At 35.7% G+C, this 25,418-nt stretch overlaps 6 protein-coding genes across 12 annotated transcripts in view; 5 read left to right on the top strand and 1 right to left on the bottom strand.

The window, feature by feature from the left end:
* The first annotated feature begins 1,398 nt into the window (after positions 1–1,398).
* Positions 1,399–3,550, top strand: LOC111447228 (COP1-interactive protein 1-like). Its single transcript, XM_023086272.1, has 3 exons — positions 1,399–1,482; positions 1,673–1,784; positions 1,848–3,550. The coding sequence occupies exons 2-3, from the start codon at positions 1,688–1,690 to the stop codon at positions 3,548–3,550; spliced, it is 1,800 nt and encodes a 599-aa protein (XP_022942040.1). The 5' UTR covers positions 1,399–1,482; positions 1,673–1,687.
* Positions 3,551–4,001: 451 nt separating this feature from the next.
* LOC111447313 (COP1-interactive protein 1) lies at positions 4,002–12,254 on the top strand. 3 transcript variants are annotated; one of them, XM_023086407.1, is made up of 5 exons: positions 4,004–4,203; positions 4,731–4,804; positions 5,926–6,041; positions 6,199–10,765; positions 11,817–12,254. In XM_023086407.1, coding segments are annotated over exons 3-5 (4,662 nt in total). In that variant the 5' UTR covers positions 4,004–4,203; positions 4,731–4,804; positions 5,926–5,947; the 3' UTR covers positions 11,818–12,254. The 3 variants fall into 3 exon arrangements, with proteins under 3 accessions (XP_022942174.1, XP_022942175.1, XP_022942173.1); XM_023086405.1 differs by having other exon boundaries at positions 5,885–6,041; XM_023086406.1 differs by lacking the exon at positions 11,817–12,254 and having other exon boundaries at positions 4,002–4,203; positions 5,885–6,041; positions 6,199–11,385.
* An 816-nt stretch (positions 12,255–13,070) lies between these two features.
* LOC111447780 lies at positions 13,071–16,547 on the top strand. 3 transcript variants are annotated; one of them, XM_023087117.1, is made up of 6 exons: positions 13,071–13,169; positions 13,475–13,574; positions 13,848–15,486; positions 15,863–15,923; positions 16,011–16,234; positions 16,326–16,547. In XM_023087117.1, exons 3-6 carry the CDS (start codon positions 13,886–13,888, stop codon positions 16,387–16,389), a joined length of 1,950 nt encoding a protein of 649 aa, XP_022942885.1. In that variant the 5' UTR covers positions 13,071–13,169; positions 13,475–13,574; positions 13,848–13,885; the 3' UTR covers positions 16,390–16,547. The 3 variants fall into 3 exon arrangements, with proteins under 3 accessions (XP_022942885.1, XP_022942884.1, XP_022942883.1); XM_023087116.1 differs by having other exon boundaries at positions 13,091–13,574; positions 16,311–16,547; XM_023087115.1 differs by having other exon boundaries at positions 13,092–13,574.
* A 1,365-nt stretch (positions 16,548–17,912) lies between these two features.
* LOC111447782 (high mobility group B protein 6-like) lies at positions 17,913–20,540 on the top strand. The gene is made up of 9 exons (XM_023087118.1): positions 17,913–18,385; positions 18,561–18,683; positions 18,773–19,044; positions 19,117–19,222; positions 19,329–19,394; positions 19,482–19,652; positions 19,741–19,838; positions 19,925–20,009; positions 20,110–20,540. Exons 1-9 carry the CDS (start codon positions 17,963–17,965, stop codon positions 20,242–20,244), a joined length of 1,479 nt encoding a protein of 492 aa, XP_022942886.1. The 5' UTR covers positions 17,913–17,962; the 3' UTR covers positions 20,245–20,540.
* A 644-nt stretch (positions 20,541–21,184) lies between these two features.
* Positions 21,185–25,418, top strand: part of LOC111447268 (probable GABA transporter 2) — an 11,730-nt gene continuing 7,496 nt past the window's right edge. The window contains exons 1-7 of one of the 3 annotated variants that reach the window (XM_023086325.1): positions 21,185–21,395; positions 21,512–21,742; positions 22,628–22,725; positions 23,596–23,692; positions 23,765–23,895; positions 23,979–24,215; positions 24,291–25,047. In XM_023086325.1, coding sequence (XP_022942093.1) covers positions 21,305–21,395; positions 21,512–21,742; positions 22,628–22,725; positions 23,596–23,692; positions 23,765–23,895; positions 23,979–24,215; positions 24,291–24,680 — 1,275 coding nt within the window. In that variant the 5' untranslated portion in view covers positions 21,185–21,304 and the 3' untranslated portion in view covers positions 24,681–25,047. Of the gene's footprint in view, positions 21,396–21,511; positions 21,743–22,627; positions 22,726–23,505; positions 23,693–23,764; positions 23,896–23,978; positions 24,216–24,290; positions 25,048–25,418 lie in introns of those variants that run through there. The other 2 variants (XR_002711236.1, XM_023086324.1) reach the window with 2 other exon arrangements.
* The window catches only part of LOC111447275 (ethylene-responsive transcription factor ERF061-like), a 22,570-nt gene continuing 19,915 nt past the window's right edge, over positions 22,764–25,418 (bottom strand). The window contains exon 3 of the mRNA XM_023086336.1: positions 22,764–22,774. The gene's annotated coding sequence lies outside the window, so the exon portion shown is untranslated. The remainder of the gene's footprint in view (positions 22,775–25,418) is intronic.

Raw genomic sequence — 25,418 nt, 5'->3', positions numbered from 1 at the left:
CTACTATTTTTACTAAAAATTTCCAAATATATTTTACAAAAACAGCCTAAAAATAAAATCTATGACTTCTATAATCATTTTCTTTTTCATATTTTATTGTTATAATTAGTTCGAATGTAAATAAATTTAGATTTTAATCGAAAATCTGTAATCATACAAAAAAGAATCAAATCTCATTTGAAGTATTTTGAAGTCTTTGTTACATTTTTAACGTAACATTAATTGCAACTTTAATAAAATATTATTTCGTGGTAATTTGACCAACATTATTCCCAACATTCTTGGAATTGAAGCACCGTAATTTATATTAATCAAATATATATAACTACCATTGATACCTAAATTTTTTTTCTTTTTTTACTCAACAAACATATATACCAAAAATAATAAAAATGTTGAGGTCTAAGTGACAACATCAAAGTCGGCTAAAAAAAAGTTGACAAAGAAAGCCACATGAGAGCCTTTCTCGATAGATACTCAATATATTAAAAGTTTAATAATTTTAATTTATCAATTTAAACCTAATTCAATTAATATGTTAATTAATATTTTAATATTTAATTTATAATAAAGGATCCAGGAAGGTATCAATAATTTGATGGCTAAAAGCGAGTGTGATCAATATTCCACAACCCTTGTCTTCCACAACTTTATTTGTTCACCCTAAAAAATAGTGCACCACATAAAATAAATAGTGCATTATCTTTGGAATTATTTCTTTTTTTTTTTTTCATAATCTTCCCTCCATTTTTGGCCTTCATACCCAAATTTCGATAATTTAATTAATGGTATATTTTTCAAAATAAATAAACATTAGGTTCATGTTAAGTTATTTATTATGAAATCTCATATCAAACAAAATATTTTTTTATGAGAGTGTAGAAACCTTTACGTATTAAATATATTTTTTAAATTCAGGAGGAAGCCGTAAAGATGGTTCAGTTTAACTAATAACTCATTTATAAAGTAATATATAAATAATAAAATCACACGGAGAATTAAAAACTATCCATATATAACACTTAAAATTAATTAATTTTTTTAATTTTATTCTGAATTATTTTAATAACTCCGTTGAATAATTGCTTTAGTCGCCGAAGAAATTGCGCCAAAAATGTACAAAAACTGTAAATTCACATATTTTGTTTCAAAATATCGCGTTTTTTCCCGATAAAATCCCCCGAGATTCACGGATTTGGGTTTCTTCGTAATTTTGTAAAAATACGAGGGCAAATGAGCGGAAGAAGCGCCAAACTTTCCATCTCCCATCACAGTAAAGACAGAGGACCAGAGAATAAAAAATAGTATTTAAATAATTAATAACAAAATTAGAAAATTCTATTTTTCGCTTTTTATCCCTATTTAAATTATAGTTTCCGTTTTCTTCTGTTTCCTTTTTTTCTTATTTTTTTTTTTAAATTCTTTCCCCATTTATTATTTTCTTTTTCACTGACAGGTGAAAAATCCAGAATCAAATTCCAGGTAATTTAATTTTGAGCTTTTTTAACTTTTTTGTTTTTTTTTTTTTTTTACCTAATGAATTTCATTTAATTTGTTGTTAATTCTGCAATTTGAAATTCGATGAATTTGAACATTGAACATGAATGAATCTGAAATGAAATGAATTTATCTTGATTTCTTTTTAATTCTTTTTATTTTGATTTTGAATTAGTTGGATCTTGAAGAGATGTCCAAACATCGCTTCCGAAAAGGATTAACGGAGTGTAGTGGACATGATTTAAAATCGGATGATATCGCTGAACAACAGAAGATGACGAAAGCAGGTAAGTTTATTAGATTTGTTAAAATTTTCCTTTTGAAATAAAAATAAATTGTTTCATTTGCAGAAATGGAACAAAAGATATCGAGAATCTTGAAGCTAATGAAGAACAAAGATCATGGAAAAAACAGAGGAATGTCGAGGGACTTGAAGAAAGAAACGGAAGTTATTGGACTCGTTGAAGATCTATACAGAAATTATCAGTCGATTTATGAACAGTACGGTCATCTTCGAGATGAAGCTGAGAGAATTGTTAAATCCAGAAAAGGAAAAGAGAAGGACAACGAAGATGTCTCTTCTTCATCTTCAAGCTCTAGTTCCGATTCCGAGTCGGAATACTTTTCGTCGGAAGAGATAAGCAATAGTTGTGTTCATTCTTTACGGGATGAACAGTCGAGCATATTGCATGCTCAAATTCAAGCTGATGAACTAGAGAAACAAATTGAACAAAAGAATGAAGCGTTGGCTAAAGTTGATTCTCTGCATTGGGAACTAGATAGCGTGCTAAGCCAGAAACGGGAATTGGAAAACAGAAAAAATCAAGAGATATGTGAGAATATGATTTTGATAGGAAATTTGAAAGAAGAATTGACGGAAAAAACTGCCGTTGTACAAAAGATGCTGGATGAGAAAGAGAGAGTTCTTGCACGGATTAAGGATATGGAAACAGAAATAGACACAATGCATTACCGAAGAAGGGAAATAGAAGAACATAACATTCGGATGAGATCGGAAAATCAGTGGCTCAGCACAAGGAATTCTGAGCTGGAGTTGGCATTGACGAGTAAAGAGACAGAAGCTTCTTCTCAGACGATCGCCTTAATGGAGCAAGTCAAAAATCTGAAGCAAAAAATGGATGCATCGCAGGCTGAGAGAACAAAATTAGGGCAAGATATGGAGCAATGTAAACAAGAATTTTCTCACAAATTATCTGAAATGGAGGCCGAAAACAACAAATTGAAAATCAAAATCATCGATCGAGAAAGCATCCTAAAGGAAAAGGACAAAACCATTACTGCATTAAACGAGAAAAACAAGCAAGCGAAGAGTTGCTTACCGGACGTGGCTTCGAGCATGATAGGCGTAGAGAGGAAAATGGAAGATTTAGCAGAAGAGCTTCGCAACAGCCTGGAAGATAAAATTCGTCTATTATCGCAGAGAATCCTCGTTGCAGAGCAACTACACAACGAAAGTAAGGAAAACTTTAGGGCGAGAAACAAAAGGTACGAGCAAGAGAAAAGACAATTCGAAAAAAAAATCGGAAATCACGAGGCAGAGCTGATGAAACTCGGCAACATGAACGAATTCGAAATGGATAGAATGACGAGAAAAATCGAAGAAGAGAGCACCAAGCTTCTAAACCACATGTTAAAAATCACAAAGGAGCTCACATTCGCAAAATACTGGGTTAGAACGAGAAACAACGAGCTAAAACAACTGAAAACAAATTTAACTCGATTCGTAGGACAAATGGAAGAAAAAGAAGAACAGGAGTTTATGCTAAGAGAAAAGGTATGGAATCTAGAAGCGAAATTAAGTAAAGAGGGAGGGGAGAAGCTGAACCTGATAAGAAGCCTTAGCCAATTGGAGAAGAAAATGACGAAAATGGTGAACCTAGTGAAGGAGAAAGACGAAGAAGTGTTCCAACTTGCAGAAGAGAAGAGAGAAGTGATTCGACAGCTCTGTGCCGTGATTGATCACCATCGTAGCCGGTACGATCTTCTCAAAGACGCCATGATGAAGAATGTTAGAAACATAAAAATGATTTGATGATGGTCATTCTTTTTGTTATAATAATATTTTTTTTTTTGTTCCATATCTCGAAAAATTTTGGTAAATGTAAATGTAAAAGAAATATTATATTCATTATACTCTATACAAGCATTTATTCATTCTTCATTAAAATATTTTAAAGTTTATATGAATTTTGTTCCCTAAGTTTAAATATTTACACAATTAACACAAATTAAATGATAAAGAAATTAATAAAATTAATTTTGTTGAAATTAAAGCTTCATTTTCCCACGATTTCTCAACCCTTCCCGTGATTGGAGGGCAGGAAAGGAAAGGAAAGGAAAAAGAAAAAAGAGCGGGAAAGCTGGAAAACAAACAGTGTGGGTTTTTCAAAACATTTTATTTAATTATTAAATGGTTTTCTAACAAGTTCGAGGGGTTAATTAAAATCTCAGTGGCAAATTCCGTGAATATTCGCTATCTAAAGGGCAAATATTTTCGATCGCCACCACAGATTCCATCCCTTCAAATTTTGAAGCTGCAAAAATTGCTCTATCACTCGCTTTCTGGTTAATCTCTTCCTTTTTCATTTCCCATTTTCCGTTAATCTCTCTTTCTCTCTCTCTCTCTCTCTTCCTGTGTTGCTGGTTTTGTTCTCTCTTATCTTCGGTTCGTCCTCTGATTTTCAGGTAATTTTTTAAATTCTTCTTTTTAATTTCATCGTTTTTGTTATAATAATTATCTTCTGTTTTCTTTGAGATTTTGGTTGATTACTTGATGTTTCAGTTCAATTCCACGTGTTTTTTTTTTCTTTTTCTTGTGTTTCTTGTTTCTGGAATTTTTGAATTCATGTATCGGATCGAAGTTGATGATTGCTTGAGCTTGGATTGGTTTTGGATGATTCGTTTTTTTTTTTTTTTTCTATGTTGTGTTGATTTGACTGAATCTTCTGTTGAGTTTAACTTGGTGGTTTTGGATTGTGGATGGGCGTTTTTAGTGTGCTGAAGCTATTACTGCTACTATTTTTAAGCGAATCTAATTGCGCAAGAATTTATGTATGAATCTATTTCGCTTACAATCCGATCACTTCGAAACTTTTCCTGCTGAAATGGAAGATGGATTAGCTATTTTGGTTGCTAATTTGCTGTAGTTGTTTGGAGTTTTGTGTTTATTTTGATTTCTTCTGTAATTGATTCTTGTTTCTCGCTGTGTCTAGTTCTGGATCCAGAAATATGACTGTTGGTTGAACCTCGATGAGGAAGACGTAAGAAGAGTAAAGTGAATTTCCAGGTGAATTTCTAGGCCATGACGAATTTTGTCTCTATCGACAAATAATATTCCGGCATATAGTAATTAATTACGGGCAATTAGTTCATCTCTCTCTGTTTTTTAGAACTAATTTATTTTTTTTCTTTTTTTGGTCAATTAATTTAATTTCCTCTTACTTCATCGTTGAAATGGAAAAACCCATATTGTTTTTTTTTTTTTTTTGTTAAAAATAATCCTTAATTGGTATAGATTTCAAAATTGTTATAATGATGAGTGCCTTTGCATGGTAGAATCAACAAAAAGAAACTGTTCATCTTTTCTGATATTAGCTGTTTTTTCTAAAATCTAAATTTGGCCCTGAGGCCATCTCTGCCGTTGCCGAGTCGGGCGCTGTACAGAAATGAAATTGGCGTACCAGCTTGCTATTGTGCTAAGTTTGCCTACATAATATGTCTTAGAAGGAAATAGTTTTCTAATTACCATATGAATCCTGTCACACAGTCTCCAAGAAGAAAACTATTATAGCTTTCGTCGGCGTTCTAATCGATTCAAACTGTGATAAACGCTGCTGTTGTAAGTAGGCCCCTCCCATGTGCGACCTCTGGTGGAGTCTATTTATTCATGAATTAACTGCAGAAATATTATAAGTTTGCTTTTTTTTTTTATTTTTTATTATTATTATTTATTTTTTATGTACAATGTCAGTTTGCCATTGCCAGTTCAAAGTGAAAAGTTAAAGTTGGCGCTAAAGGACGATTGAGAATTATTATTAGATTAACATGATATCAACTGCGGATATAATTGGGCTATAGAAATGTACATTAGTTCTAATGTTGAACAAAATAATTATTATTTTCAATTACGAATCACAGTTTTGTACAGCCTCAACCCATGTGGATCTTTAGAAAATGTCGATTTACAGATTATTTTATGAGGATGCGTTTGGATTTATCCTTCCAATGAATAATACTCTGTCAATGACAGTTCAGAAAAGATGATCTCTTTCCACCTCTATTTCTCGTAGACATCTATAGGGATTTATCTCTTACATGTTCTTCACTGGTTTTAGAATGTACGAGTAACTTGAATTTTGATTTTCAGTCATGGACTCTTGAACGTCCATGTTCTACTGTGCTTGCTAGGGGAAGTTGATATTCCCAGGAGATGACAAAGCACCGGTTCAGGGATTCTATGAAGTCTATATTTGGGAGTCACCTTGATCCAGAAACAGAAGAACGGCTGAAAGGTAGTAAATCAGGTAATTTTGATTTAAAAAAAACTGCTGTAATTTCTATAATTTTTCCATTTATGAATTCGAGGGATATTTTCCCTTTGAGTTTTATAGTTAATGGTGCTTGTCTTTCTCCCATGATCTTCATAGTCCGTAGATTAATAATTTTACATTTATGATGCAGTTGTCCAGGACAAGGTGAATAAAATTAAAGAACTCATAAGAGATGAAGATCTAGGAGTGGAAGACCATGACCAATCAGGAACTGGCAAAAAACAGTCCGTTGATGAGTTAATTGATGATTTTCATAAAGATTACAAGGCACTCTATGAACAATACGACAGTCTGACCGGAGATTTGAGAAGAAAATTTCAAAAAAGAAAAGGAAAGGAAAGATCTTCATCTAGCAGTTCATCCGACTCGGATTCAGATGATTCAAATGATTCTCCAAAGAATGAGAGAGAACTCCAAGAAGTTGGAGACATCAAGCTGGAACTTGAAGCAGCACTTTCAGAAGTAGCCAACTTGAAAACGATATTGGCAACTACAACTAAAGAGCACGAATCTCTAAATTCAGAACACCTGACTGCTTTAAGTAAGATACAAGAAGCAGATGGAATTATTAGAGATTTCAAGTTTGATGCTGAGACTTGGGATGCTCAGAAGTCCAAATTTCTGCTTGAAATTGAAGAGCTGAAACTGGCGTTGGGTAATGCAAGTAAGATTGAAGCTGAGTTGAATGGGGTAATAGAAGGTATGGAAACAGAGATGAATAGATTCATTGAAGAAAAGGAGACTGCAAGGGGGAAGATTGAAGGTGGGGAAAAAACTATAGAGGAATTGAAGGAGAAGTTGTCAACCACAATGGAAGAAAAGGAGACCCTACACTTAAAACACTTGGAAGCTTTAAACAATATACAAGAAGTAGAAAAGGTCGTAGGGGCCGTGAAGATTGACGCTGAAGCATTGGGTCTTGAAAAATCTAAATTTCTGCTCGAGATCGAAGAGCTGAGTCAGAAGTTGAGTACTGCTGGTGAAATTCAATCTGAATTGAATGGGAGACTTAAAGATATTGAAACAGAGAAGGAAACCTTGATCAAGGAGAAGGAGACTGCATGGAGGAAAATTGAGGAGGGAGATAAAATTGTAGAAGAGTTAAATGCCACAATTGATTCGTTGAGGAGTCAGTTAACAGCTTCTGTTGAAGACAAAGAAGCTCTGACCCTAGAACATGGGACAGCTTTGAGCAAAATAAATGAAGCAGAAAAGATCATAGCAGACATGAGGGTTGAAGCAGAAAGCTTGGGTGTTGAAAAATCTGACTTTCTTCTTAAGATTGAAGAGCAGAACCAGAAGTTGAGTCTTGCTGAAAATTTAGAAGCAGATTTGAATAAGAAATTGAAAGACTTGGAAATGGAAAAAGAGAAGTTGGTAGAGGAAAAAGAGATTGCCTTAAGAACGATTAGAGAGGCAGAAAACGTTAATGAAGAATTAAATGCTGCGGTTGAGCAACTGAAGAGGCAATTGGCAGCATCAATTGAAGAAAAGGAAGCTCTGAACTTACAGCACTTGACAACTTTAAGTAGGGTACAAGAAGCAGATACGATCATAAGAGATATGAAGGTTGAAGCAGAAACTCGGGATGTTGAAAAATCTAAACTTCTACTTGAGATTGAAGAGCTGAATCAGAAGTTGGGTGCTGCCGGTGAATTGGAAGCACAATTGAATGAGAGATTGAAAGATATTGGAATAGAAAAGGATAACTTGATCAAGGAAAAGGAAGCTGATAAGAGAACAATTGAAGAGGGACAAAAAATTATAGAAGAATTAAATATCCTGACTGATCAGGTGAAGAGGCAGTTGACAGCTACGATTGAAGAAAAGGAAGTTCTAAACTTGGACCATGCAACAGTTTTAAGCAAGATAATTGAGGCAGATAAGATCATAGGAGATATGAAGACACAAGCTGAAGCGTGGGGTGTTGAAAAAGCTGATCTTCTGCTCAAGATTGAAGAGATTAGTGAGAGGCTGAGCAATGCTGTTAAGATAGAAGCAGAACTCAATGGAAGATTGAAAGATATTGAAATTCAGAAAGATGACTTGATCAAAGAAAAGGAGATTGCATGGAAGGAGATTGAGCAAGGTAAAAATGTTAGACAAGAGTTAAATGTCTTGGTTGATCAACTGAACAGCCAATTGACAACTACAGTAGAAGAAAAAAAAGCTCTCAACTTAGAACATGTGATGGCCTTAAGTAAGCTTCAAGAAGCAAATGAAATCATAGAAAGTTCAAAGGTTGAGGCAGAAACTTGGGGCCTGGAAAAATCTAAGCTGTTGCTTGAAGTTGAAGGGTTGAATCAGAGACTGAGCTCTGCTGCCAAGCTAGAAACAGAACTATATGAAAAATTGAACGACGTTGAAATTGAGAAAGTCAACTTGATGAAAGAAAGGGAGACTGCTTGGAGGAGAATTGAAGAGGGAGAGAAAACTATAAAGGAATTAAATGAGATGGGTGATCGGCTAAAAGAAGAAAAGATGACCATTTTCCAAGAATTGGAAACAGCTCGAGGAGAAGTTTCTTTCTTGAAGCGGCAAATTCAGTCTACAGAACAGCAGGCTGCAAACTTAACTCATTCTCTAGAAGCTTCTGAGGAAGAAAATAGATTACTCAACTTAAAAATTGTGGAGATCTCGAGTGAAATTCAATTGGCTCAACAGACGAACCAAGAACTTGTGTCTCAAATGCAATTGTTGAAGGAGGATTTGGGTATGAGGGAAAGAGAACGTTCTACTCTTGTTGAGAAGCACGAAGTGCATGTGAACGAATCGTTAACTCGCGTAACTGTGCTAGAAGCTCAAGTTACACGGTTGGAAACAGCATTGGAGTTATTACAAACACGTGAAAAAGATTTGTTTCAACAATTGGAGATCAAAGCAGCGGAAGCAAAACAATTGGGAGAGGAAAATATTGGACTACAAGCCCAAGTTTCAGAGATTGAAGTATTATTTAGGGAGAGAGAAAATGAACTTTCTATTCTCAGAAAGAAACTTGAAGACAGTGAAAATCAATCATCATCCAGCATAGCAAATTTGACTCTGGAGATCAACCGCCTATTAGAAGAGGTGAGTTCTTTACGTGCTCAAAAAGGCGAACTGGAAGAACAGATGATATGCAGGAATGAAGAGGCTTCATTGCAAGCCAAAGGCTTAACAGATCAGGTGGAGACGTTGCTGCAACAGTTGGAATTCCAACAGAGCCAAAAAGTTGATTTGGAGTTGCAACTAGAGAGGACAACTCAAACGATTTCAGAATATACAATACAGATGCAAGAGTCTGAAGAGGAAATAGTGAAAAAGAATTCGGATCAACAGAGACTACTGAAAGAGAAAGAAGATTTAATAGTACAAATCAAGGATCTTGAATCAGCATTTGACTCCTTATGCAATGAAAAGCGCGAAGTTGAGGAAAAACTAAAAAGTCAGGTGGATGAGAACAGTCGATTCAGGGAGGAAAAGTTGGATTTGGAGAAGAAATGTTCTGAATTAGAAAGTACCTTGACAGATAGAGGAGTTGAGCTATCTACTCTCCGTGAGAAACACAGAGGTGTAGAGGCTGAAGCCTTGAGCCAAAAACTAATCTTAGTGGCCCAGGTTGAAAATCTGCAAGAGAAGGTGAATTCTTTGCAGAATGAAAAAAGTGAAATTGAGTTTCGGGTTGAAAGGGAGAAAAATGAACTTTTGGATACTTTAACTCAATTGGAAAAGGAGAAAGTTGAGTTATTGAATTCGATTGCTGATCACCAGAGAAATTTGAAGGAACACGAGGATGCTTACAAGAAGCTAAATGATCAGTATAAACTGGTTGAAGATCAGTTTGAAGAATGTAAGCTAAAACTTGATAATGCAGAAATGAAGATGGCAGAAATGGCCCAAGAGTTCCGCAAAGACATCAGATCAAAGGACGAAGTGAAAGATGAGCTGGAGCTTATGGTTGAGGATCTAAATAGAGAACTGGAAGTAAAAAGTGATGAGATAAATCTCCTGGTTGAAAATACACGCACGATTGAAGTCAAGCTTCGGTTATCAAACCAGAAGCTTCGTGTTACAGAACAATTATTAACTGAAAAGGAAGAGATATTCCGGAAAGCTGAATTGAAATATCTAGAGGAACAGAGACTGCTTGAAGAAAGAATTCATGGACTATCTGCAACAATTGTTGCTAACAACAAAGCGCACCAAGAGACAATATCCACTGTTTCAGAAAACATTAACATTAACCTCTCCCAACTGGAATGTGTTAGCAGGAAATTTGAATTGGACTACGCCAAGTATGAGAAGTGTATCATTGCGACATCCCACCAACTACAGTTTGCAAAGAGTTGGGTCTCAAAAGCTATTCGTGAAACGGAAAGCCTAAAGAAAGAGGTAGTAACCCTTGGCGAACAACTTCAAGAAAAGAGAGAGAGAGAATCAATATTAATAAAACAGGTTGAGAAGTTGGAGAAAAAGGCCAACAAGGAAGGATCGGAGAAGGAAGGATTGGTTCAAGCAATCCATCAACTTGAAAAGAGACAGAGAGAATTAGAGAAGATGATGGATGAGAAGAATGAAGGTATGCTGGGTCTGGAAGAGGAGAAGAAAGAAGCGATAAGGCAGCTTTGCATTTTGATCGAGTATCATCGTAGCCGCTACGATTTCCTCAAAGATGAGGTTCTAAAGTTGAATGTTAAAGGAGGCCAGAGCGTAAGATAGTAAGTCAACCATCACTCCCTTTACTACACGTCTTTCTACTTTTGCTTTTGCCTTGTGAATTCTTTTAATTACATCCATCTTGTTGTTCTTTTTAGTTCTTTGGGTTGTTGATAAACCTTCGCTTGGATGTGGCTAATTAGTCAGTCTATCTATTGGTATACCTGCGTTGTGAATATTGAGTATTCCTTTACTTATTCATTGTACGACTTTATTTATAGTTCATTTATAAAGATGAACGGGGCTTAGCCAAAAGTGTGAGAAACCCCATCCCTCTCTTTCCTTTTTTCGCCCCTTTTCCTTATTTCACTTATGCTTTAGAGACAACCTACATTTCCATATGGGGCCTCCTCATGACATCTAAGAGCCACCATGATCCTGTCCTATTTATCCTGTCTTTTCTTGGTAGCCATCTAGCTACACAGGGATAATTTAGGTTAGGAGCTTACTTTAGTTTTAAAAAAACATTAGTTCTTGCTAAGTAGTTGCTTGATCCATTAATTAAGCTATGACTTTAAGTAGAGCTCAACAAGAAAGAAAGAGAAATGACTTTAAGTGATATTTGAGTAACTTCCTTTTTTTTCTTTTTAATAATGGAGGTTGGAATGAGTGCCAAAAAAAAGGCAAGATAGATCAGTAAACATGGTGAGCTTCTAGAGTCCAATGGAAGTCGAGTCTGATATGTTGACAGAAACAATATCTTTCAAAAGAAACCAAGTAAAATAAGACCAAAAAAACTACACACATATAGAATCAAAATCTTGAATAAACTGAAATCTGCGTAATAGTCCCTTTTTTTTTCCCTTTACTTGAAATCTGCTTGATAGTCAAGATGGAAGAAGTAGCTTTATACGTGTAGTTATCTTAGATTTTGAGTCTTATTTTGCAGGCTGGAGTGTGATTACAAGGATTGCTTATTTTTGTTTGTTGTAAATTATGGTATTTTCTGTTAATTACTCGAGGATCTATAGTTGTTTGAAGTCTGATTCTATCAACTGTGATGGTTTTCAATTGCTTCTAGATATGTTAATACCTTTCATGTTCCCTTTGTAGGTATTTAAAAGAACAATGGAGAAATCATTCAAGAAATTAGTTGTTTTCTTTTAGAAAAATGCAAAAAGGCACCACACCCATGGGGGTTGTGTCATCCCTGCACAGATACATAAGCGTTTTGAGATGCCATTGGCATTGGGTCATGCATAATTGCAAGATAGCCCTAATTTTATTCAAAAGAGATTGATTTGTGATTGTATAGGAAGATTTACAATTGCAAGAAAATCCCCTAATTTTGATTAGGATTAGGGACAAAAGGATTAGGCCTGTAGAGGAATGATGTAGATGCTGGAGATGAAGACCTAAAGAAAGCTTGAGAGATTAGAGATTATAATAAGTATTCTTTTTCCTTCTGTACATTTATGCTTGTATTATAGGATTTGTTGTACATTTTTGTTCTTTCATCTTAAATCAAAACTCCTTTGTAATGAATGATAATAATCTTTTTTATTAAAAAAAATGGTTAGAAAATCTTTCTCTACTCCCTTCCCCATTTCCCACTCGATTTTGGCTACGTGGGTTAATTATAACTCGTGAGTGATTGCCTTACTAGTAGCGATTATATTTATAGACACGACTTATCCCACATGCATAAGAGCGTAATTCTATATCTATTAAATGGAAGAAAATTAATTGATTAAATTTGTATCAAACCATAAGAGGCTAGCTACAATCCATCCACCAACTTTTGAGGCTAAGTGATCAAAGCGTCTTCGTTCCAAAATTATTATTGTGAATCAAATAAATTTTCTGTCTTTAAAATTTTATTTTCTCATTTTTATCATATTAAATCCATTCTAAGTATACTTTTATCCCACCCTCCAGAAGAAAGTTGACTATTTTGACACAATAAGGAGGGAAAAAAAATCTCTCCATATTTAATAATAATTTTTTTTTTTGTATTTTATGAGATTCAAATATTTTTTTAATTTAAAGAAAAAGTCAACAATAAAACCAAATCAATTAATATATATTAATTTGTAAAGCCTTAAATTCGAGCCAAGCAGTTGTATCCTTATTTATTATTTTCAACTAAGAAACGACAACCCCTGATTTCTCCCCCACGTCCTTTTGGGGGTATTATCGTAAATTTACACTCATACTGTAATCTGATTGGTCAATGTTATTTACTATTTGATTGTTTCTACTGCTCTCCGTCTGACTTGGCCCATCCGCCTTTATTACAGAACGCGGTCCAACTACATCTTAAACAGCGTCGTTTCGTGAAAACGATGGCGTTTTATCTTCCTCCGTTGCTTTCACAGTTCATGTTGAGAGATTTGAGATAACCGCGTTGGTATCTTCAAGCCTTAATTTGGCCATCTGCTCATATGGACAATTTCCAAATGATCAGTTGAGTTGAATTGCTCTCTCTCTTATGAAAAGTCCATTCTGTTCCTCTTTTAAGCTACTGGGAATTTGCATTTGTATTTGTATTTGTATTTGTATGAACTTCTAAGTTCTTTGTGTTGAAATTTATTGTGGGTTTGTGATTTTGGAAATTGTTCTCGAGTTTGTTAATGGGCTGAAGAGTTTTTTTTCTTTTTATTCATTGATTTCCGGATTTGGGATTGTTTGATTGTTTCTTCTCTTTAATGGGTTTGAAGAATTTCTAAGTTTGATCTTCTCTTGGGTTCTGAATTATGTCTGGTGACCAGAAAGTTCGAGTAGTTCGTTGTCCCAAATGCGAGAATCTCTTGCCTGAGCCCTCGGAGCCCCCTGTTTATCAGTGTGGTGGCTGTGGGGCTGTTCTTAGAGGTATGAATACTTGCTTTGTTCCTTTTTAATCTCTCTTGTTTTGGCTGCTGAGGAATTTTTAGCTCCACTAGTTATGTTATTTGTCAAATTATAAGTTATGCTTGTGCTCTGTTGTGGTTACATTTGTGTTGGAAAAATGCTCTGTTTTTGGATGATGTAGTAGACCATGGGACTCTCTTATGCCTAGATATTTAAGTGCTTAAAAAGGTTTTTAAGTCGACTTTGTGAACACTTGGGTGAGTTTAAAATTTTATCACAACTTTGATGGTGCAGCAAAGAGCAAAGTTCCCCTAAATGAGAAAAATGATTGTATGAGCAGTGAAAATTATGAGTCCTTATCAGAACAAGGCAGTAGTTTAGGTGCTGCTTCTGACACTGAGTGGGGCAGTCCGAGCTCTAAAAGGACTGTTTTCAGCAACAGCCCAATTAGAACAAATGATAGAGAGGATATAAATGATTATGAGATGAAAGTTGGGAAGGAAACTAATGGAGTTTGGCCAATCCAGAGGTTTGGAGATCAATATATCAAGAATTGGGTTGGTCGATGTAATCTTGAACAAGATGTGAACGTTTATGATTTGGATTATCCAAGTACAGCACCGTATCGTACTCGTATAGGAGCAGCAAGAAGCCGGGCGAGTTTCGAGCATCGAAAAGTTGAAAGAGATGCATATACAAGGTACTCTAGGAACTCTATGGCTGTTGCTGACAGACCTTCAAGTTCTAACTTTGAAGGTTTGAACCCAAATCCAGCTGAGCTGCTTAGAAGGTTGGATGAGTTGAAAGACCAAATTATTATGTCTTGTGATGTGAGAGCTCCAGCCAATCAGTACTACGGTCGGCCTACTTACAATGTTCCAATGCAGCCTTCAACAAAGAGCCAACAGCTGAGCCATGGCTCTCATTACCAGAGAAATAGTGAGGAGTTCTTACATCCAAAAGAGCCAATCAAAATGAGTGCTTATTACAATGAGAATGCTATTCCAATTGGGCTCGAGGCGTCTGATCTGCGACGTGCTGGTCGTTTTCCACACTCGAGACAGTCTAGTGAGTTTAGTTCAGGGACTGATGGTTACGGTCTGGTTCAACCAAGAAAGGCTCCACTTTTGCAAAGAAATGGAAATTCTTGTGATGCCATTGCAGGTGGTGCCCCTTTCATTGTATGTGTTAGTTGCTTGGAATTGCTTAAACTGCCAAGAAAGCTTTATAAGTTGCAAATGGATTGGCAGAAACTACAATGTGGTGCTTGTTCGGTTGTCATCGTTGTACGAGTCGAGAACGGAAGGCTTGTTGTTAGCGTTCCATCGGAATCCAAGCTCAAAGAAGTTTCTCTTGATGATGGTTCCCCCAAACGAGCTGTCAATGCCACCAACTCCTTAGAAAGCTCTGATGATTCTGGTCACAAGTTCATCAGTACTGACCACAACAAGCAGGAGCAAACTTCATTGAAGACCACCCCAGCTATAAAATGTGAACCAAGCCTTCTCAACGACTCAGCTGACCTGCCTTCAAAAGATGTTTCCAAGGAGAATTCTGATAGCACTTCTTATCAGAAAGCTAGCAATTACAGAGAGGGAGGTGATGAAAATAAGCAGAATACTGTGATAGACGGCAACGCCGAGCCGATCGAGTTGGACGTATCGTTTGAGGATTATTCGAACATTCATGTTTCTCAAGATTTTGTGGAAACAAGCAAAGAAGAAGTGGAAGATCAAAGCAAGATCAAAAACAGTCAAGAATCAGACACCTTTTTTGTGGGTCTCAGCAGGTACAACTTGAGAGATTTCTCAAGATCAAGTGAAATTCCGGATAATGGAAAGCCTGTTGTTTCAGTTAATGGGCAGCCTTTACCAGCTCATGTAGTCAAAAAGGCTGAAAAGCAAGCTGGACCCATTCTTCCCGGAGATTATTGGTAAGTTTCTAGTTCACCGCTAGCTGATATTATCCTCTTTAGACTTTCCCTTTCGAACTTTCACTCAAAATTTTTAAAACACGCCTACTGGGGAGAGATTTCCACACTCACAATCCACCCCTTTCAAGGCTCAGCGAGGACGCTGGCACACCACCCGGTGTTTGGCTCTGATACCATTAGTAACAGCCTAAGCCATAGCAAATATTGTCCTCTTTAGGCATTCTCTTTTGGGCTCTCTCAAGGTTTTTAAAACACGTCTAATAGGGAGAGGTTTCCACACCCTTATAAAGAACTCTCGGATTCATTCCTTCGTCTTGTTTCAATGATTTTACCTGGCTTAACATCGTGGTTTCCCCCCTTTAATTGTGGCTACCAGGTATGATTATCAAGCTGGATTCTGGGGCGTAATGGGGCATCCATGTCTTGGCATCATTCCTGTGAGTGCCAATCCAATGGTTTAATAGCTCTAAGTTATGAATATCAAGTATGTTAACCAACTCCCTTCTTCTATGCTCATCATTCAGCCGTTCATCGACGAGTTCACCTATCCATTGTCAAGGAACTGTGCTGCTGGAAACACTGAAATCTTTGTGAATGGCAGAGAGCTTCACAAAAGGGATTTGGAGCTGCTTTCTAGCAGAGGGTTGCCCACTACTCCAAGCAAGCTTTATAGAATCGACATCTCGGGAAGAGTTGTGGATGAAGATACTGGGAAAGTGTTGCACAATCTGGGAAAACTCGCCCCAACGTAAGTTCATTGCTTTCATAACGTTTTTTCTCAGCTTCTTATCATTCCAAAGTATAAACCATTTGACCTTCAACAGTTTTTGAAAACACAGCATTTCGAAGGTGAAGCGTGGGTTTGGGATGAAAGTACCAAGAACACTCAAGTGTGACACATAAAGTGTAGGCGTTCATACATTTTGTTAGTGTATAGTTGAAGCTCATCGTTAGTAGATATTGTCTGTTTTGACATCTTATGTATCACTGTCAGTCTTACGATTTTAAAACGTGTCTACTAGAGAGAAGTTTCCATATACTTATAAAGAATGTTTCATTCTCTTCTTCTTCAATCGATGTGCGACCTCATAATTAGTGAATACAAGAACGGTTGCAACAACCTTCCGTGCATGTTCTGGGTTCTTATAATGCCGAAGGGCAGTATGTACGTGATCGTAGTATCTCACCTCGTCTCGTCCCCGGAAGAAATAGGGGAATAGAGGTTCGTGAAGTATCAGGATAGTTCAGTTCATAAACAGGAATGAATCCTGACTGAAAGAATAGTTTTTGTTGAATAACTCACAAGAATTAAAGAGAAAGGGAAGGTGAATGAGCCTCGTGGGGACAGCAGGAAGAGGAAAGAGATGGATCCATCCGGCCTGGAACCTATTGTTCACCTAATAAACGGAATGATTCTAATTCCTCTCCTATACTGTCGGGTTGCTTCGCCCCTCGCATTATCTGGATCTAAAAAGCCAACCAGTCAAGATATGTTATATTGGTCATATCATTGTAGCAACTGAAATCTTTTTTTTGCATAAAAAAGAAATTCATTCCGCTCGTAAACTACCAGCTTCTCTCTAGAACCTTCCCTGATTGAATAGGCTCTTCTTTCTTTTTCTCGTTCTTTCTTCTTCTTCTCATCTTATCTTGCTTTCGTCTTTCTTGACTTCCTTAAGAATAAATAGGTGAAGGATTTCATTCATTTCCTCTCGGAAAGCTATTGTCCCTATTTCTTCTTTCACAGTAAACTCCCGAACCTTCTTTCTCTATTCTTTCTCTGTCGTCTTGTTCTATTTATTTTGTTAAAATAAAAGGCTAGGTTTGTCTTTATTAATACGATTACTCAAATTTACATGGATATGTTTTTAGATATATAATAAGAATGATTCAAATAGAGTTTTTAATTTATTTATTTTTTTAGTTCTTTGATTCTTAATTCTTAAAAAAAATTCATTTTTTAACCTTAGACACATATTGTTAATTGTTAATAAAAAGTTTGTTTTGTGACAATTATTAAATTAAATGTCGGAAATTAATTTATTGGAGTTAAATTTGAACAAACGGGATAAAATGGAGGTTAAATTAATATATTTATAAAAATTTATGATTTAAATTGATATAATTTTAAAATTAAGAGATATAAATTGATTTTTGTCTAAAAAATACTTAAAAATGACTTAAATGTATTTAAATCTAATTTTTAAAATTTATTTCCATGTGCGTTCATTTCCTAAATAAAATTCAATATATAATTTTTTTTTCTTAAAAAAAAAACACTTCACCAACGATCGAGCGAATTTGAGACGCCGGATTTCAAAACAAGTCCTCAATGTCAGTAATTCATTTGAATTTTGAAAAATAGACAAATCCGACCGTTGGGCTTTTTTCCCCCTATATAAAAACCCCACCCTCGTCTCTGCAAGATTTTCAAATTTCGCCTTCAAACCCTATCTGTCTCTCTCTTCTATCTTCAATGGCCAGTTCCGCCACTGCTGAAGTTCTGGTCACCGGCGAGCCCGTCGGACGGACGAAGAAACCTAGAAACAGCCGGAAGGCTCTCAAGGACAAAAACTCGTCACCGGAGGAATCTCAATCTATGGTCACGAAGGTAACGCAGCCGTCGGAAGAGGAGAACCTCTCTCAGAATCAACCGAAGCCGAAAGCTGCGCAGAAGAAGCAGCCGGCGAAGCAGTCCTTCGATAAAGATTTGCAGGAAATGCAGGACATGCTACAACAATTGAGGCTCGATAAGGAGAAGACTGAGGAGCTTTTGAAAGAAAAGGATGAGATGCTTAAGCAGAAGGATGAAGAGCTTAAAACGAGGGATAAAGAACAGGAGAAGCTCCAGATCGAATTGAAGAAGCTGCAGAAATTGAAGGAATTCAAACCTAATATGGTTTGTTTCTTAATTTTGTGTTTTTCTTTCTGATTATTCGTATACCTAGAAATGAACAAGAAATTGTTAATTTTATGTTCGATATAGCTGGAATTAATTAGTATTTCGGAAAGAAATCGTCAGATCTGGTTTGGTTTTGATTTCTGATTGTTGAATATTTTTCATTCTTGATTAGAACTTCCCTATGATTCAAATTTTGAAAGACAAGGAGCAAGAGAAGAAAGAGAAGAAGAAGTGCTCAGAAAAGAAGCGGCCCTCTCCACCTTACATATTGTGGTGCAAAGATCAGTGGAATGAGGTATGTTATACTTCTCATAATTCCTGATTATTATCACTGTCGAAATTACTTTTGAAATTTACATTTCTGGCTTGTGTTCTCCGACGCAGATCAAGAAGGAGAATCCAGAGGCGGAGTTCAAAGAAATCTCTAACATTTTGGGGGCAAAATGGAAGAGTGTTACTGCAGAGGAGAAGAAGCCATATGAGGAAAGGTATCAGGCAGAGAAAGAAGCCTATTTACAAATCACTTCTAAAGAGAAGCGTGAGACTGAGGCGATGAAGCTGTTAGAAGAGGAGCAGAAGCAGAAGACAGCCATGGAGTTGCTTGATCAATACCTCCAATTCAAAGAGGAAGCAGAGAAGGATAACAAGAAGAAGAAGTAAGTAGTACGATTTTATCTCTATTCTTTCTGTGGAAGTGCTTTGCTAATGTTTGATAAAATGTCTCTTAGGAAAGAGAGAGATCCACTGAAGCCCAAGCAACCGATGTCGGCGTTTTTCCTCTTCTCAAATGAGAGGCGTGGATCCCTTTTTGCTGAGAACAAGAATGTCCTAGAGGTTAGATTTGCTTTCGATTCTCAAATTTTGGTTTCAATGTGTTTGTGTTGGGGCTTCTATTTGCTTTAGCAGTCCAATTTTCATGTCCACTGCCTTCTCCATTCAGGTAGCTAAGATAACAGGAGGGGAGTGGAAGAACATGACAGAGGAGCAAAGAGGTCCCTATGAAGAGGTCAGCATGCATCGAAATTCAAGACCTAAAACAGATTTTTTATAAATAATTCATTCAAAACCAATATTATCTCTTGAATTCATGCAGATGGCGAAGAAGAAAAAGGAGAAATACATGCAGGAGATGGAAACTTACAAGCAGAAAAAGGAGGAAGAAGCAGCAAACCTCAAGAAGGAAGAGGAAGAGCAAATGAAGCTTCAGAAACATGAAGCTTTGCTACTGCTAAAGAAGAAAGAGAAAACTGAGACAATTATAAAGGTAAAAGACTAATTGTGTGTCATATCTTGACCGCACTATAATATTTCGACTATCCATTGATTTGAGACGTCTGTATGATCTATTACAGAAAACAAAGGAGGAACGCCAGAAGAAGAAGAAGGAAGGGAAGAAAAACGTTGATCCTAACAAGCCTAAGAAGCCTGCATCCTCTTACATCTTGTTCAGGTAAAACAAAATCAAAACACCCTTCAAACAGGAGAATTGCATTTGGAGAACCTTGTTACTGAACTTGTTTCTTGTGTCAATTGCAGCAAAGAAGCAAGGAAAGTTGTAATGGAGGAGAAGCCTGGAGTGAACAACTCCACAGTCAATGCCCTGATTTCAGTGAAATGGAAGGTTTGAACTTGCTGCCATCTTCTTTCTGTTAGTACTGTAAGAACATTATGGTTGGTGCTGATAAATGGTCTGTTTTTGTTCATTACTTTGAGGAGAATAGGAACTAAGTGAAGGGGAGAGAAAAATATGGAATGACAAAGCTGCAGAAGCCATGGAAGCTTACAAAAAGGAAGTGGAGGAATACAACAAAACTGTTGCTGAAACAACAAAGGGTGAGGAGGAGGAGAAAGCCTGAGAAAAAGAATTAATTAGTTAAGTGTTTTTTCTCTGTTCAAGTGTTATTTGAACAGTCACTAACAAATGACTGATTTTGATTAGCAGCAGCTAATCTTGTTTGTTCATCCAATTGATTTCTTCTCTAGCTGTTAGATTGTTGGCATAATTCAGTGCTAGGTTTTTCTTTATGAAATTAGTATTTGTTCCATCGTAATCTGAATGAGAAAGTTCTGACTGATTTTGGGTCTTTTTATGATGGGTACAATACCAAAATATTCAAACATGTGATGACTGAAGAAGGTCGTCATCATTGACTAAAATTATCATTCTTTTTCACATGATTTTAAGCATTTTATTTTATTTTTAATATAAAACTCCATTGATGGCTACAACCACTTGTGTGAATCAAATTTCTTTTATGACATTTGAATGATTGTGATGATTTGTGGTGTTTTCTTGACCTTTACCTACAACTTTCATCTTTTCACCCAAAAAAAAAAACAATAATAATAATTAACTTTTTGAATTCAATTGATTTTTTTTTTTAATTTTATGGAGGATGATAATAATGGAGTTATTGAACGAGACTAAAGATAATTATTTGATTTTTAATTAAGCATATACTATCGATATTCTTTTTTTAATTTTTTATTCATGTATTTTTAAATGTGAAGTAAGTTTTTAAACTAGAACTAGACCAAAACTAAATCGAATGGATTTGAACCATATCGAACTAGACAAAACTAGACTAAACTTATAATACCCGATATTTTTTTAAAAATAAAAGAACACAAAAAACGTGTGTGACTATTGTATTTATATATAGAAACCCTAAAAAAAATAGAAACCATAAATATATATATATATATATATATATATATATATATATATATTTTAGATAAATGGCAAAATAAATTGAAAAAAAAAAAGGAACTTAAAAAGGCATGTATTTATTATTATGACTATGCTTGACTTCTATAAATATCATTTGCAAGCCATGCCGGCAGTTTCCATTTCACTTTCGCCTTGCCTTCTCCACCGACCCTGGATTCCATCGCCCGCCAAACTCGACAACTACGATGGTGAATCAACCTCCGATCACCGATGACCTATTTTCCTACGACGATCGCCAAAACGACGCTGGAGCAGCATTCGTCCTCCAATCGAAAGGTAACTCCAAGAACAAGATTTCGCGGTCGTCTCTGTTTTCAATTTTTCATTCTCAAATAGAAAATGGAGATTCATAAGTAAATGACTTCTTACTCCGTCGCTCGACGATTAAACAGGAGAATGGTGGCATGCCGGATTCCATTTGACGACGGCGATTGTCGGACCGACGATTCTAACGCTGCCGTACGCGTTCAGTGGACTAGGTTGGGGATTAGGGATTTTCTGCTTGACGATTATGACGGTTGTGACTTTCTATTCGTATTTACTCATGTCTAAGGTTCTGGATCACTGCGAGAAGGCCGGTCGCCGTCACATCCGATTCCGGGAACTCGCCGCCGACGTATTAGGTATCTTTTTAATTAACTGCTTTATTCCTCTTTAGCTAATTTAAGAACCCTATCATCATTACCACAGCGCATGCGTGTTCTATTTTCTTCTCTGTAATTCTCTGTTTTAAAAATTTTAATATATATATATATATATAATGTAGTTTTAGAAGTAAAAAATAAAGATTTATTTAATTTTTTTTCTTAAAAAGAAACTTTAAAATATTCGCCAACTCAGAAAACGTATAGTATGACTTCATTTAAAAAAAAGTCAATAATCACTCACACGTGAACTAAAAAAGAATTAAAATATTCTATTTTTATAAAAATATTTTTTGCTTAATATTTCATTTTAAACTTATTTAATAAATTCTAGTTTTAATATTTCCTTAATTGGGTATTTCTTTTTTATATTTATGTAAAATACAACAACAATTAAGACCAAACTAATGTGCTTACTAACAATAAAATAAAATATAAATTTATCTTAGTTTAGCAAAATTAAAATTAAAATTTGTATATCTAATCTCGTGATAAAAAGATAATATAATTCAAACTTGCATAATGAACCATAGAACTAATATATATATATATATATATATATATATATATTATATATTATACTGTATATATATTTATGAGAATTTAATGGCTTGAATGATATTTGAAGATAGTAACATGAGTGGTGGAAAGAGGAATTATTGTACGTGGAATATATATAGCCCCATAAATCTGATTTTTTAAAGATCTCACATTTAATAACATTTTAGTTAAATTTGATTTTTAAAATAAGTTCCTATTTATAGTTATATATCTTTTTTAAAAATAGAAAAATATAGTTTGGGTGGGTTGGTAGCATTCTTATATATATATATTTAAACTTATATTTGTAATAATTTTGAACAGGATCTGGATGGATGTTTTACTTTGTAATATTTATTCAAACGGCTATCAATACTGGAGTGGGAATTGGAGCAATCTTGCTGGCTGGACAGTGCATTGAGGTGTGTCTTATTCTCACCCATAGATATGTATATACGTGTGTTGTGCTGTCTTTATCTTTTCAAAATGAAACCCATTCTTACAAGCTTCACCCACTGATTTGATCCTGACAAAAACAAGACTAAAACAGGACAAATAGATAGGAAAAGTCAAATTGCTTTGATTGATAATTTGTCTGAATTTGTGACCCAATGAGAACATTGCTTCCTTGTTCCCTTGAGTTGAGCATTTATGACGTGGATCACCGTCTTTTTAGACTTCTTTTGGACTTTCCTTTCGAAAACCTTATTTACAAGGGTGTGGAAACCTTTCCTTTGCAGACATGAGACCTCACAATCCACCTCCACTCGTTCCCTTGTCCAATCGATGTGGAACCCCCTAATCCACCCCTCTTGGGGCCCAACATCTTTGTTGGTGCACCGCCTCGTGTCCACCCCTTTTGAGTCTCAGCTAGCACATCACTTAGTATCTGGCTCTGATACCATTTGTGATAGTTCAAAGCTCACCATTAGCAAATATCATCCTCTTTGAATTTTCTCTTTCGGGCTTCCTCTTGAAGGTTTTAAAACATGTTTGCCACGGAGAAGTTTCCACGCCCTTATAATGAATGTTTCGTTCTCCTCCCCAACCCATATGGAATCTCACAATTTGATTTCATAACATCATTTGTTATTAGCCTCATCTTATGGTCATAAGTACTTACTCTTGTATCAATTACATTCTTATAATGTCATGAACTCTTAAAAGGGAGAGAATTGAATGTGGTTTTGGGTGACATACAGATACTATATTCAAACTTTTATCCAAATGGATCGATGAAACTGTACGAGTTCATAGCAATAGTAACAGGGGCAATGATAATTCTGTCTCAGCTTCCAACCTTCCACTCTCTTAGACATGTCAATCTGGCTTCTCTGCTTCTCAGCTTGGGCTACGCCTTTCTTGTGGTTACTGCTTGTATCATTGCAGGTACTAAACGCATAGCAATTCCTTTCATAATATGATCAACTCATCTTATGTTTCATCTATCAATAATTGAAGCAACCAGAAAAGAAGCTGGATCAAGGGACTACAGCTTAGAGTCGTCACCAAAATCAAGGATGTTCAGCGCCTTCACATCCATCTCCATTTTAGCAGCCATTTTTGGGAACGGAATCCTCCCTGAAATCCAAGTAATTCAAACACTTTACATTACAGCTTCTGATTATGTGACACTCAGTTTGAATAATTTAAGGTAATTCATAGCTCATAACAGGCAACTCTGGCAGCTCCGGCTAGTGGCAAGATGGTGAAAGGGCTTTCCATGTGTTACACCGTCATATTTCTAACCTTCTACGCCATTGCTGTGTCTGGATATTGGGTGTTTGGGAACAGGGCTACCCCCAATATCTTGCAGAGCTTGATGCCCGACACTGGGCCTTCTCTTGCGCCCACTTGGATCTTGGGCCTCGCTGTTATTTTTGTTCTTCTTCAACTCCTAGCCATTGCCCTGGTCTGCTAACTTCAATCACTAAAATACAATACTTTTGAACTTAACATTGAATTTAAATTGAAGCTTAAATTATAGGTTTATTCACAAGTGGCATACGAGATAATGGAGAAGCAATCAGCTGATGTAAAGAAAGGGTTGTTTTCCAAAAGGAACCTTATTCCAAGGATCATACTTCGTACAATGTACATGATTATGTGTGGAGTTTCTGCTGCAATGCTTCCATTCTTTGGAGACATTAGTGCTGTAGTTGGTGCTATTGGCTTCATTCCTCTTGATTTTGTTCTACCAATGCTTCTGTACAACATCACCCACAAGCCACCCAAATCATCCATCACCTATTGCACCAATCTCACCATCATCATCATCTTCACCGGAGTCGGGATCATGGGTGCTTTCTCTTCTATAAGAAAACTCGTTCTTGATGCCCAAAAGTTCAAGCTCTTCAGCAATGTTGTCGTTGATTGATATCTAGTTGAAGTGGAGGTTAGCCATTGTGATTGTGTTGTATGCTAGAAAGAGTGAGAATGTTGAAATTACCATCAAATGAGATGTATTGTTAAAATTTAGTGACAAAAAAATATGTATTTTTTTTTATTACAAATAGTATAAGAGCTAGATACTAGAGCGTGTGTTAGTGAGGACACTGGACCTCCAAGAAGGTTGATGAGATCCCACGTTAGTTTGAGAAGGGAATGAAGCATTTATAAAAGTATAAAAGTGTGAAAACCTCTCGTGAGCCTATGTAATGAGTCAAAGTAGACAGTATCTATTACCAGTAAATTTAGGCTGTTCCAGATATGGACGACAAGAATAAAGATAGTTGTAAATTATTTACCCTTGTAATTATTTCAGTACTATACACCATGGCTGGCTCGCTTACAAACGAGATAGTCTGTTATTATATGCTCACATCTCTTTAATATAAATTTTTTCGACTTAAAATCTATTACATGCATTAATATCTGTTAAGATTCGTATTCGTAGATTTTTAACAAATAGTGACAATTTTATTAGTCAGTAGTAGAGATAATAGGTTTTAATTGATTGATAAAGTTTACCTAACATTATCTCAAGCGGTTTTGAGACAACAAAATACAACTAATATATTCACATGACTTTTTCTCTTTATGTTAATTCCAAAAATACCCTTCCTTGCCTGTCCGCACTTAGTGTATTCATCTGTTTTGTTTTTTTTTTTTTTTT

The sequence above is a fragment of the Cucurbita moschata genome, unplaced genomic scaffold (assembly GCF_002738365.1).
Source record: "Cucurbita moschata cultivar Rifu unplaced genomic scaffold, Cmos_1.0 Cmo_Scf00009, whole genome shotgun sequence".
NCBI lineage: Eukaryota > Viridiplantae > Streptophyta > Magnoliopsida > Cucurbitales > Cucurbitaceae > Cucurbita > Cucurbita moschata.
The sequence above is the reverse complement of the archived record's forward strand: the minus strand, read 5'-3'. Positions and strand labels throughout refer to the sequence as shown.

Excerpts from the sequence above, each read along its gene's own strand:
- LOC111447782 (XM_023087118.1), top strand. The coding sequence starts at position 17,963 with ATGGCCAGTTCCGCCACTGCTGAAGTTCTGGTCACCGGCGAGCCCGTC. Across the intron at positions 18,684-18,772 it reads GCAAAGATCAGTGGAATGAG|ATCAAGAAGGAGAATCCAGA; the intron begins GTATGTTATACT and ends TCTCCGACGCAG. Across the intron at positions 19,045-19,116 it reads AAGGATAACAAGAAGAAGAA|GAAAGAGAGAGATCCACTGA; the intron begins GTAAGTAGTACG and ends AATGTCTCTTAG.
- LOC111447313 (XM_023086407.1), top strand. The coding sequence starts at position 5,948 with ATGACAAAGCACCGGTTCAGGGATTCTATGAAGTCTATATTTGGGAGT. Across the intron at positions 6,042-6,198 it reads GCTGAAAGGTAGTAAATCAG|TTGTCCAGGACAAGGTGAAT; the intron begins GTAATTTTGATT and ends TTTATGATGCAG.
- LOC111447228 (XM_023086272.1), top strand. The coding sequence starts at position 1,688 with ATGTCCAAACATCGCTTCCGAAAAGGATTAACGGAGTGTAGTGGACAT. Across the intron at positions 1,785-1,847 it reads ACAGAAGATGACGAAAGCAG|AAATGGAACAAAAGATATCG; the intron begins GTAAGTTTATTA and ends TTTCATTTGCAG.
- LOC111447780 (XM_023087115.1), top strand. The coding sequence starts at position 13,460 with ATGTCTGGTGACCAGAAAGTTCGAGTAGTTCGTTGTCCCAAATGCGAG. Across the intron at positions 13,575-13,847 it reads CTGTGGGGCTGTTCTTAGAG|CAAAGAGCAAAGTTCCCCTA; the intron begins GTATGAATACTT and ends TTGATGGTGCAG. Across the intron at positions 15,924-16,010 it reads CATGTCTTGGCATCATTCCT|CCGTTCATCGACGAGTTCAC; the intron begins GTGAGTGCCAAT and ends CTCATCATTCAG.